At 44.0% G+C, this 12,881-nt stretch overlaps 1 protein-coding gene across 3 annotated transcripts in view; it reads left to right on the forward strand.

Moving 5' to 3' along the window:
• Positions 1-12,881, forward strand: part of UNC5C (unc-5 netrin receptor C) — a 312,921-nt gene that overhangs the window by 291,287 nt on the left and 8,753 nt on the right. For all 3 annotated transcript variants that reach the window (XM_083571132.1, XM_083571131.1, XM_083571133.1), the window contains 2 exons: positions 2,541-2,690; positions 3,883-4,047. In XM_083571132.1, the coding sequence (XP_083427258.1) occupies positions 2,541-2,690; positions 3,883-4,047 (315 nt within the window). The remainder of the gene's footprint in view (positions 1-2,540; positions 2,691-3,882; positions 4,048-12,881) is intronic.

The following is a 12,881-nucleotide window of genomic DNA, read 5'->3' on the forward strand; positions in this document are numbered from 1 at the left end:
TTTAAGAAAATGCAAATGGAAACTGTTGCAAACTGTCCCCTTTAGTGCTGTCAATTTCCTTTCCTTCTCCCTTTCTGCACCACAGTTTGCAAGACTGAGGACCAGTTCTTTTGTTAAATTTGTATCCCACCTTTCCACCTGATGGTGCTCATGGCCAGCTGTGTATTTGCTGTCTCGGTTACTCTAGAATTGTGGAGAATGGCTCCCCCACAGCCAAGCTTCACACTGCAGTGTTCAAGTCTGGGATCACGTGGCTTTCCTTAAGTTGTGTGTGTCTATTTTTGTTTAAATTGCATCTCACTTTATAGTCCCAGTGGGACCCTCCAGGCAACTCACAAAGCATCATTAAAATCACAATATTAGAAAATGACAGCCATATCATAAAACCAACATACACTATAAATTAGGTAGAGAAACAGCAGCAGTAAGAATTCATTTTCAGAGTGGCCCCACGTGCCTTTTTAAATAAATGTTTTGACTGATCTCTGAAGGTTATGTTGTGTAGGGAGTCTCTCTAGGGCAAGGGCAGCCAAAGTTGTGCTGCCCAGATGTTGATGGATTACAGTGCCTGCCACCACTGGCTGGCTGGGGGTGATGGGCTGATGGGAGCTGGAGGCCAACAGCCCCTGGAGGGCATTTATTTGGTTCCTCCTGGGCTAGGGAGATGATTTCACAGTTTTAGGACCAGTGCATCCAAAGGAAGGGCAAGTAACACTCTTGTCATGAGATGCCTTTCACTCCTGGGTCTGGTCCCTCAACTCCAGCCTTTTCTAAAAATATATATATTGGCCACATCTATCCATGTCCCAGTAACACCCAGGCTAGATAAATATAATGTGTAGTTGTACAGTGGGCAGGGTTTTTTTAGACTGAAGATTTCACCTGCTTCAGAGCATGGCAGGTAGACCGCTGCATCGATCCAGTTTGTTTCCGTGCACAATGCAGAGTGCTGATTTTGACATATAAATCCCTAAATAGCTTGGTCCTAGAGTGCTTCCCCATATAAACCTGCTGAGCCCTCCACTGAAGAGGCCTTTTTGCAAGATCAGGTGCCATTAAAGAGCATTGTTTCAAATTCTTATTTAGTGGTATAATTTTTGATGATCTGATTGTAAGCTGCTCTGGGGACTCTTAGAGTGGAAAAGCATAAAAGTACTTGAAATAGCAGATCAAGGCTGCATTCTTATGCACAGTTTGAACGCAGTGGGTCTCCCTTCCAAGTTAACAGGCATCGGATTGGCATGCATATAAATAAATGTCTGAAATACAGGACCAGCCCTATCATTAGGTAAAGTGAAGTGGCCACCTAATGCAACAGATTTTGAATGTCATAAAGAGGCAGCAAATTGTTGTTTATTATTGTTGTATTTTTACTCCCAGGGAGGAGGAGAGGCACTTGTGGGCGTACTAACTTGACTAACTTTGGGTAATGTAACTTGAGGGCAAGAACATTGCTGCTCTGCCTTAGGCAGCAAATTCCTGTGAATTGACTTGAATGTCTAAGGCTCTATACGAATGATGATTAGTAGTAGTAGAATTATATTAGCAAGTTCATGCATATGCATGTGTAAGTGAAGATCTTTCATGGTATATACCAAGACAGTCTGTGTGGGGCATACATCAGTTTGCTGTAAGGAAATGTAACAAATTTTCCTTTAGACAAAACTGGGAGATAATTTGGGTGTAATGAACGTTGATAGTAATCAAATAATTACTATCGATTTGCTCTTTAAGACGTCTTCATGATGTAATTAAGGCGTACTCAAAGGAACCTGGAACTGATTGATTGGCAGAACCTTAATTCTAAAAGCTTTCTAATTACATTCCTTTTCTTCTAATAGTGTAAAGACAAACACCATTTTGACTTTAAGTCTGGTCAGGTTAGTTGGGACACCAGACTTGTCTCTTATGCTAAACAGACAACATGGCAAACATAATGCTCTTGCATTGCACAGCTCAAGCAAAACCACATTTTATCCTGGATTTCAAAAGTTTTACCTGTTTCTGTGCATGGATTTGTAATGAGAGGGGAAAGTGGTGAACTGATTAAGTGACCTGGGATTTTGTGATAATATGAGCTGAAGTCTTTTGAAGGCAAATAATAAGGTGCTGTTGAAGACCTCTCAGAGCAGAATGCAGAATGACGCAGTAGTTTGGTTTGCATGTAATATCTACCATGGTTTGTTTGATTGTCTGAATCCTGCCTAGTGGCTTAATTTTGACTTGTTTACTGCCAGCAAACAAACCAAATCTGAACCTATGGTTTGTTATGGTTTGTTAAACAATCCAGGGATTATTGTTATATGTGAGCCACACAAATGTCAATACTGTTCCATTCACTGTTGAAATGGATTCTGATTGTGTCCTTTCTCTGGTAGATGGATGTATAACAAATGTCTTCCTATGATGCTATCTAGTAGTAATGTCCAGAGAGGTGGCTGTGTTTGCTGAAGCAAAATCAGCCTAAAGTCTTTTTAAAAATACCCCCCCCCCCAAAAAAAGCACCGTTAAATGGATGTTGTCTTTCTTTCAAAACTCAGGAGGTGCTACAGCTGGAGCGGCAAATGGGTGGACAGCTGCTAGAAGAACCAAAGGATTTGCATTTTAAGGGTAGCACTCATAACCTCCGCTTATCCATTCATGATATCACCCATTCCCTCTGGAAAAGCAAGCTGCTGGCTAAATACCAGGTAAGCATTTGGAACTGCTAGAAATAACTACTGTACCAGTGTGCTAAGAAGAATGCTGTGGAAAGGCCTAGAGAGTCAGTGCCTCACCTGCATGTACAAGAATACTTTAAAGCCAAATATGCAGTGGCTCCCTAGGAACAAGTATCCTTAGGTTCCCGATACTTTTACTTTAGGGACACAGGTGGCGCTGTGGTTTAAACCACAGAGCCTAGGGCTTGCCAGTAAGAAGGTCGGTGGTTCAAATCCCTGTGACGGGGTGAGCTCCCGTTGTTTGGTCCCTGCTCCTGCCCACCTAGCAGTTCGAAAGCACGTCAAAGTGCAAGTAGATAAGTAGGTACCGCTTCAGCAGGAAGGTAAACAGCGTTTCCGTGTGCTGCTCTGGTTTCATCAAAGGCGGCCTAGTCATGCTGGCCCCATGACCCAAAAGCTGTACGCCGACTCCCTCGGCCAGTAAAGCGAGATGAGTGCCGCAACCCCAGAGACGTCCGCAACTGGACCTAACGGTCAGGGGTCCCTTTACCTTTACCTTACTTTTACTTTAAAACTAGATCTCCTCCTCCTCCTCCTCCTCCTCCTCCTCCTCCTCCTCCTCCTCCCCCCCCCCAGTAGATTCAGTGTTTATTTCTGTTTCTGCTCTGACACGGTTCATCTTTGTTCATGCCAAGAATGTAGAAGAAACATATATTTGTAATATGAGGAATTTAAGCCTTTACCTTTTTGCCCATGTACTAAAAGGAGCAATTCAAGGAATGCCAAATACGCTTCCCCATTAATTGATCTCACAGTGATCTCAGCTAGCAGCTTTCGACATGCCTTTTGTTACAGAATTCTATAAGTTAAGGTTACCAGATGTCCCCGTTTCTTGGGGACAGTTCCCAGATTTACGAATCAGTCCCCATACAAAATCCATTGAAGTTGAAAAGTGCCCCCGGATTCATTGAAAAAAATCTGGTAAACTTAAGTTAAGTGTGCACTGTGCAATATTGTCTTTAGCTGGTTGTGAATAAGCCAATAAACAGTGGATGGAAGTCAATGTTAATCATACCCAGAGAGTAGACCCACTGAAATAAATGGACCTACTCTGAGTATGACTTAGCTGGACATCACACATTATCCTTGCTATTAGCCATAGTCACCTCCTTGCTTGAGAATTTTATCTAGCTGGGGCTTATAGCTATCACTTCTCCAACAGGAAATCCCCTTTTACCATATCTGGAGTGGATGTCAAAGAAACCTGCATTGTACCTTCACCTTGGAAAGGTTCAGTCTGAACACACTGGAGCTGGTGTGCAAACTTTGCATACGGCAGGTTGAAGGAGAAGGGCAGATATTCCAGCTCAACTGTTCAGTATCAGAGGTAAGGAAACTCAACCGCTTCCCACAGTCACCAATATTACTTACCCGGGTTCAGTAATTTATGTGTATGGTATCCATTAAACCGGGGTGGGTGATCTTGCAGTCATCTTCGATCCATCTACTGGGCAAATGTGAAAGGTGCTACTTACATATTTTGCCCTCTGAAAAGGTCCATAGCTGGATTGGGGAGTGCACTGGAAAATTTACATAGGAAAAAAGTTCATTTTGTACCATTTTTTTTACGGTGCAAATTGCAGGAGCAATTGGATAGAATGAAAGTTTATTTGTTTTGTTTTGTTTTGTCTTCACTATCCCCTACTGAGGGATCCTAAACTTAACCAGGACTCCTGCACTGGCAATTAGTGTTCAAAATACAATCCTGCACTTAGAGACATAGCTATGTAGCTAATATAATGTGTAGTTAGGCCCTGAGAAGCATTCGAGAGTCGGCTTAATGATGCATCAGGAGATAATCTTACAATTCTGCCTGGAGAATGCCCGTATACAAGGACCGCAGGAGAAAAAGGCATGTAAAACCACATCTTGTTTAGGCAAGATGGACATTAGTCCCTGTTTATATAAACTGGGAGGTGATGCTCAATTGTTCTGGATGGGGTCACTCTCCCCCTAAAGTATCAGGTTTACAGGTTAGTGGCACTGTTAGATCTGACCCTGTCTTTCGATTCCTAGGTGGCATTGGTGTTATGAAACATCTGCCGCCAGCTATAGCTGGTTCACCAGCTGCTACACCTCATGGGCAGAGATAGGCTGGCTGCTGCTATCCATGCTCTGCTAAACCTCCAGATTAGAGTTCTGCAATGTTTTGTACATCAGGTCACCCTTAAACTTCAGTTAGTCAAGAATATACATGCAGTAATTGGGATGGGCTGAGTGCACTTTATGTCAGGTCTTTAAAAGCATCACTTGCAACTATAGATGGACAAATCTGTCAATTTCAGTTTCTCTCCCAATTTTCCAGTCAGTTCAGGTCAGTTCTCCACATTCCCACCAGTGTTAGAAACTGAGATATGAAAGCTAGAAGCTAAATGGCACCTAAAGCCTAGGTTATGGGCACAACAACAGAATGTCTAGGCACATTTTTTATAACAAGAATAGAAAGCTGAAAATGAATGAACTGCAGATAAAATATTATGTTTATTTTTCACATGGTCTAGTCCTTCCCCTGCCCATGCCCGTAATATTCTGAAGAGGGTCACTTCTTCAGTATTCAGAGAGTAGCTGAAAGTGGGGAGGCAGAAAGATGGTCCTCCTTTCCTTCCACTCTGCACTTTTAGTCTGAAAACTTAGGTGCAGTACAGTGCCCAGAGTTCAGAAATCTCTCGCACCAATGAAATTCCCTGTTGCAAAATGTGCCTAGAACAATGTGTTTCGATTCGCATAGTGTTTCGCAAAGTTCAAATTAGGTAGATTCACATTTAAAAGTGATCTGAACCAAACTTCTGCCCAATGCCTACTTGCAACCCATTTGTTTCCAAGTGTAATTCATTGTGTAAGTCTCTAATATAAAATTTGGGACAGATCACTACCATAAGAACCTGATCAAGCATTAAGATCACCTTCAGACGTCCTGCTCTGAGCCCAAGTAGCAATCAGGGAAAGGACCTTAGTGGTATTGCTCCAGAGAGACCACTGAATCTTTTGTCCTTTCCATGCCAGCCAAAGTGTGTCTTACTCACTCAACATTTTAATATTTTGTGGTTTCTTAGTATCAACTCCTGCTGACTTCCTTGCTTTTTACAAAACTTAAAGCTACCAAACTGAAGTGCAGGATATTAAATTGAGTAAATAAATAAAATTGATATTTAACAAACACTCCTTATTATCTTCCTTGAAATAAAATGCAACTTAAATGAGGGCAGCTTACTTCCAAATAATATGTTTAGGAGTTCAAACAGATTGTTCCAACGGGTTGGATCCAAACTAAGGTAGCTGCGTATACAGCATATTGAAGTCAAAGTGGCATGTTAGTCCCCATTGAAATAAATTGAACTGGAATCATGGCTAATTCAATGGGAACTAATTCAGCGAGGACCATTTAGTCTGAACCCAACCCAGCCTTTGCCAGCCAAGGGCCCTCCAGATGTTCTGGAACTCCCTTCAGCATAGCTAGTGCTGATGGGAGTTGTGGTGTGAAACATCTGGAGAGTACCAGGTTTGCAAAGGCAGATGATGATGATGATGATTACGATGATGATGATTGAATTCATATACCACCCTATACCTGCAGGCCTCAGGGTGGTTCACACATCTAACCCCATGTAACTTTTCTAAACTGGACTCAGGCTAAAAGGCTATATTGTGTATTAGAAAAAGTAATTGTGTGTAACACTGATCTATTGAAATCAGCGGAAAACTTAGAATCATATAATAGTAGAGTTGGAAGGGACCATACAAATCATCTAGTCCACCTGTTGCAGTGCAAGAATATTTCACTCAACATGGGGCTCAGACCCCTGGGTCTGAGATTAAGAGTCTCATGCTCTACCGACAAAGACTTGATACAATGGACAAATACAATGGACTTTCATTATGTACTCTCGAATTAACTAGTGAGCACTGCTCTGGAGAATCAGAATTGATGTGAGAGAAGTAGACTTGGACTTGCTTCACTTCAGATCAGAGGAACTAACCTACTGACTGCCCAGAGATACAGTGGCAGAGTAAAGGCCATTACTCTGTAATTTTATTTCCAAAGTGTTTTGAAGTGCTGCCGTCTCACTCATGAAGTGTAAGGGGGAAAAAGAAAAGCAAATCCAAACAGTCTCGAGGTGAAGCATTCTTGTCTTCATTTTCTTTTCACGTAATTAAGGGCAAGTCATCTCGTCTGTCAGGCTGCTGCCTTGACCTCCTCTCTCTTTCTCACAGCCGGCTGCGGTGCAGCCAACATTTCCTCCCAGAGTTTCGCCACCCTCTTTGACTTACAAACAACTTCAGTCAAAGACCCCACTGACATTAATAAGGAATGATCTTGATGTCATGGTGCCATGGCAACCAGCCGGCAGGTTTCGTTCTGCAAGCCATATCTCTGAGCCGCAGAGCTCCACCCCTGCTGGTTTTGGACGGTGTTTTCACCGCCGAAGCCCAGCAGGTCTGTGAAGTTCAATAACCACACAACTCCTGCAACAACAGAAGGAACAGCTTTTGGAGGAACAGGGTGGAAGGGCCAGCTATGCCTCTGATGAGTGCTGGCCGTCTGGTGTGCACAAGTGCCAGCAGATAAAGAGGGAGGTGGGATGAGGCAGAGAAACAAATAATGAGGAGAAAATCCCCCTTTTGTGGAGAGATGGTTCCTCAAAGAGGGCAGCAGCAGCATAAAGATTTCATTTGAGTTGACCTGGGATAAAGAACGATTTATTTCACAGTTCATGCAGCAATATGAGGTTCCAAATGGAGTAGGGGAATGAAATGCTGATGAGGTTTTGTGCCAGCAGCTGACATTATAGATAAACAAGTAGATGGGCTGGGCGGCTGATTGATAAGGGGAAAGGTCTCTATTATGTGATATATGCCACTTTGAAGCAAGTAGCACCATCTAAGGGCCATATTAGAAACATATCATGAATTACCCAAGCTGATGTACCGTATTTTTCGCTCCATAACACGCAGATTTTTCCTCCTAGAAAGTAGGGGGAAATGTCTGTGCGTGTTATGGAGCGAATGCCTACAGATGGCGGGGGAATCTGCTGCAGTTGTGAGCAGTCCGTGGCTCGCTTTGAAACAGTAAGCGGCTCCTGTCAGCTAGCGGAGCCGGGGAGGAGGGAGAGAAGCAGAGCGGGGTTGGCTGCTTTAAAACAACCCCGTCCTCTATGTTCCTCTCTCCTCCCCACTGAGCTGCTAAGTAGCAGCAAAGCTTTTCAGCCAGCCTAGCCGGGAGGAGGGAGAGAAGCAGAGCGGGGTTGGCTGCTTTAAAACAACCCCATGCTCTCTGTCCCTGCCTGCAGTTTTTTGCTGTCCGATTTTGGATTAGCCACTGTAGGGGCTGTGTGTGTGTGTGCTTGAGCTATCGTTCTCCTCCTCCTGCTTCCCATTCACTCTCCCTGCGCCCCTGCGCTCTCCCTCCGACTTTAGGATTGACACTCTGTGTGTCTGTGTGTGTGTGAGAGGGCTCCTTCTCCTTCTCTTGCTTCCGTTCACTCTCCCTGCGCCCCTGCGACTTTAGAATTGTCACTGTGTGTGTCTGTGTGTGAGAGAGGGCTCCTTCTCCTTCTCTTGCTTCCCGTTCACTCTCCCTGCGCCCCTGCGCTCTCCCTCCGTCTTTAGAATTGACACTCTGTGTGTGAGAGAGAGGGCTCCTCCTTCTCTTGCTTCCCGTTCACTCTCCCTGCGCCCCTGCGCTCTGCCTGCGCCCCTGCGACTTTAGAATTGACACTCTGTGTGTCTGTGTCTGTGTGAGGGCTCCTTCTCCTTCTCTTGCTTCCGTTCACTCTCCCTGCGCCCCTGCGACTTTAGAATCGACACTCCGTGTGTCTCTGTGTGTGTGAGGGCTCCTTCTCCTTTTCTTGCTTCCCGTTCACTCCCCCAGCACCCCTGTGACTTTAGGGCCAGTTCTCTCTCTGCGTGTGTGTGTGTTTTGACCTCACTGCGCTTGTTGGGGGAGAGTGTTGGTCGCAATTTTTCTTGATTTGTCTCAGAGTGGTTACTATCATGGTTTCCTTGCCGGGGAGGAGGGAGAGACGCAGAGCCTGCTTGTTCTAAAGGAGCAAAGCCAGAGAGGAGCCTCTCCTGCATTATTAGCAGCATCCTTCTCCACACACCCCACGCGTGCTCCTTGTCCCTTGAGTTCTTTTCCTTCCCTCCCCACTTAAAACGTGGTTACAAAGCACGGATCCACATGGATCCTCAGGATTTTTGCACTAGGTCACCCCAAATTCACCATCAGATCACATAGCATATCCATGGCTACAGCCTGCACCAAAAAACACACGCACCCACTGTTTCATGGGGCTGCAATGGCGCAAAAACGTGGTTACAAAGCATGGATCCACATGGATCCTCAGGATTTTTGCATTGGGCTACCCCAAACTCACCGTCAGATCACATGTCTGGCCACAGCATGAACCACAAAAATCATACATCCACTGTTTCGTTTAGAATATTTTTTCCTTGTTTTCCTCCTCTAAAAACTACGTGCGTGTTATGGTCAGGTGCGTGTTATAGAGCGAAAAATACGGTAATTCAGCTGACAAGTGCAGGGCCCAGGTTGGTTCATGTGAGGAGAGGCAGTCCTTAAAGTATTGAGGTCCTGAGCGCTTTGAATTAGGCCTGGATACTAACTGGGAGCCAGTGCAATAGTGTTATGTATGTGCAAACCATCTTGTTGTGGTGAGCAATCTGGCCATTGAATTTTGCACCAGCTGAAGTTTCTGACCTGCCTTTAAAGATAACCTGCCTTTGATACACTAAGGCCTTATATGCACTATACATTCAGCTTCCCCCCAAATGTCCTGGGAATTGTAGCCTGTTAAGCCTGTTGAGAGTTGTTAAGAGACCAATTTCACTCGCAGACCTATAATTTCCAGGGTTCCCTGGGAAGAGGAGTTGACTGTTACACCACTCCAGAAATGGTAGTTCTGTGAGGGGAATAGGGGGTCTCTTGACAGCACCTTTAGCAAACTAAAGTTTACAGGATATTTTGGGGGAAGCAGTGACTTTTTAGAGTGGTGTGGTACTGCTTTTAATGTATAGCTTGAATTCCTGTTTCCTGGGAGCTTACTATATGGTGAACATGAACCCTGTAAGCCCACTTCCTTCTGTTGCTGGATTTTACCTTCCATCCATCCCAACCACCATGGCCAATTGTCAGGGAAGAAGGGAGTTATACTTTAACAACATCTGGAGGACCATGGAGGACTATCTGCAGCAGAATAAGCATTTATTCAATTGGCTGAGGGACTATCCAGTGTTCATCAGCCAGAAAGTGATTTTTTTTCTGGATTATTTTTGAAGGGCCAGGAGATGACAGCTGAAAGTTACTTAATTCTGCATTTTGCAACATCGCTTGTAACATCTGCTTGGTTATTGGGTATAAAGTTATATATTCAGCTGGGGACTCCATAACATTAAAGACAGATGGTAAAACAAGTATCATAAACAATTATTACAATAAGTACTGTACTGAAGTAATCTCTAATTTAACCTAGCAAAGGAGCAAAAGAGCAGGTATTATCTTTAGCAGCGAAACTCTGGAATGTAACAAATGTCATCTTCTTATACATAATGAGACCCGGTAACAGCAAAATGTGGAAAGAACATTAATTTTTTTCCCCTGTGCTCTGATTCTGTCTATCAGAGAGAATTATGGAACAGGGATAACACAGCTGCAATGTATTTAATGGGTGATTGCACGCCAGGGCTGTGTAAGACCTGACCCTTTTATTCTGGGAGAGTTTTGCCTATGGCAATGCTACCCTGAACACACCTGATCTGAACTGATCACAGAAGCTAACCAGGGGCAGCCCCAGTTAGTATTCTCTTCACTTGCCGGTCCAGCAGCAATGGCAGCAACAGTAGCAGGACGAGTGTGTGGGTACATTATCCATTGTCCAGGTTTTCTGCTTTGCATTATTTTGAAAAGGAAGCACGGTGGCCCAAGGAATTTGCAGTCTTCTCGAAGGCCACTGTAATGATGATTGTATTTTGGAGCCACAGTTTTAGCTGCAGACTTTGAGCACAGATACCCGTAACTGAAGTCTGGTTTCCTAGTGTCAGGGATGGAGTGCACAATTTCCGTTCATGGTGGCAGAGCCCATGAACAGTATTTTATTTCTCCATATAGGAATTAATGGGATCTATACCAGTTATCCCTATAGCTCAGTTGGTAGAGCATGAGACACTGAATGTCAAGGTTGTGGGTTTGAGCCCCACATTGGGTGAAATATTCTGCATTTCAGGGAGTGGGACTAGATGACCCTCGTGGTCCCTTCAAACTCTACAATTCTATTATTCTACTATTTGTTGTTGTTGTTTAGTCATTTAGTCGTGTCCGACTCTTCGTGACCCCATGGACCAGAGCACGCCAGGCACTCCTGTCTTCCACTGCCTCCTGCAGTTTGGTCAAACTCATGCTGGTAGCTTCGAGAACACTGTCCAACCATCTCATCCTCTGTTGTCCCCTTCTCCTTGTGCCCTCAATCTTTCCCAACATCAGGGTTTTTTCCAGGGGGTCTACTATTTGTACTTGGAGCTAAACCTGTTGCCTGTCTTAAAAAGCCAAACCTGCTTTTATTTCCATAACCCCCTTTTGGGTCCTGTTTCTTGGACACACTGAAGGCTGATGGAAAGTTGGGAGATGGGAAAGGAATGTTGGCAGCTTGGCTAATCATATGCCCAAGGACCCTTACATAGAAAAGGTCTCAAAGTTCAGTCCAGGAGGGCCATGAATCAAATTAAGATGTTGCCCAAGTGGTGGCCATACATCCCTCTACCTCCATGCAGCTCAACAAATTGGCCATACTGAGCAAACAGGTGGAGCTATCAAGGGAAAAGAGAAGCATCCAGCCTCCCAGGAGGTAACAGTAATGACAAGAATGCCTAGGAGCCAGTGGTACAGTGCATCGGGGTCCATGGAGTGACCTAGCCCTGTTTACCACATCTCAAGTAGGTTTTGGTGTGCATGAAGGCAGTGAATAAGTCAAAGACTGGGGAGATTACATGGCGAAGGCCATGGGAGAGGCTATGGGCATAAATAATCAGCCACCACCATCCTGGTTTATTTTGTAGTTATAAAAGAGGACTTATGCAGCTAAACAAATCATACAGGGGCTTAGAAAACCCAGGTTCATATCTATTTTTCCTGTTTAACTTCTGATATGACTCTATTCCTCCCTCCCACCTTCCTTTTCTTTCCCCCATTTTTCGTCTTTGAATATGCCCAAGTTCAGTTTATTTTGTCTACAGACCATAAATATCAAACACAGTGCAGGGTTAAAAATAGAGAAAATTTTGGCTCAGTACTCATCTACCCTTAGTAAGTGTGACCTAGTTTTGATGGGTACAGCAAGGAACTTAGCTATATTTTCTGTGATCTTAGGATTGGAAACTGCCATTAAAAGTGAGGCATAAAATTCATCTGAGCTCCCCAAGTGAAAAGAAAGTACCAGGGAGATAAAATGGGATCTTATGTCCCTATAAAAATTACAGTGCAGGAGAATGTGGACTAATGTTTCGACTGAGCCACTTCCGCAAGGACAAACTCTCTGATGCCAAGACAGCCTGGTAAATCAGCCTCCCATAACTGCTGATGGCAAAACATTTAACCAGCCATTGAGAATGCTCTCCTATATCTAGGAACCTTTAATCTTGCTAAATACCTAGCCGGCCGATAATAACTGCTAGGACAAGGTGCAGCGGTGAGTAAGCCACGTTTGCAAGAACTAACAAATTTTGCACGTTAAGATCTGTTTGACGATAGCAAGAGCAAGGCTCCTTTAGTATAAGACTTCTAAAGGCTAATCATTTTGGCAAAATTTTCCCATCTTTGCATTCCTGCGTGTTTGTCCTCATCTCTGTCAAATATACCTGGGTTTCCTCCTTCAAGAGTGTCAGTGTCTGCCTAATAATAATAATAATAATTTATTTATACCCCACCTATCTGGCTGGGTTTCCGAGGCATGTGTAGCACAGTGGATTACAAGGAACAAATATCTATCAGATTCTGCTGCACATCTCCGTGAGTATCTAAAAGTGGGTATGTAGTACAGATAGTTGAGCTCCTTAAACTTTCTTTCTCTGAAATAAAGCAGAAGAAATAAACCCTCATAGGAATGAGTAGCGCCATTAGATCATATGGGGACAGTGAAAAACACTACAGACCAA

Source organism: Podarcis filfolensis (genome assembly GCF_964270895.1).
Source record: "Podarcis filfolensis genome assembly, chromosome: 9".
Lineage (NCBI taxonomy): Eukaryota > Metazoa > Chordata > Lepidosauria > Squamata > Lacertidae > Podarcis > Podarcis filfolensis.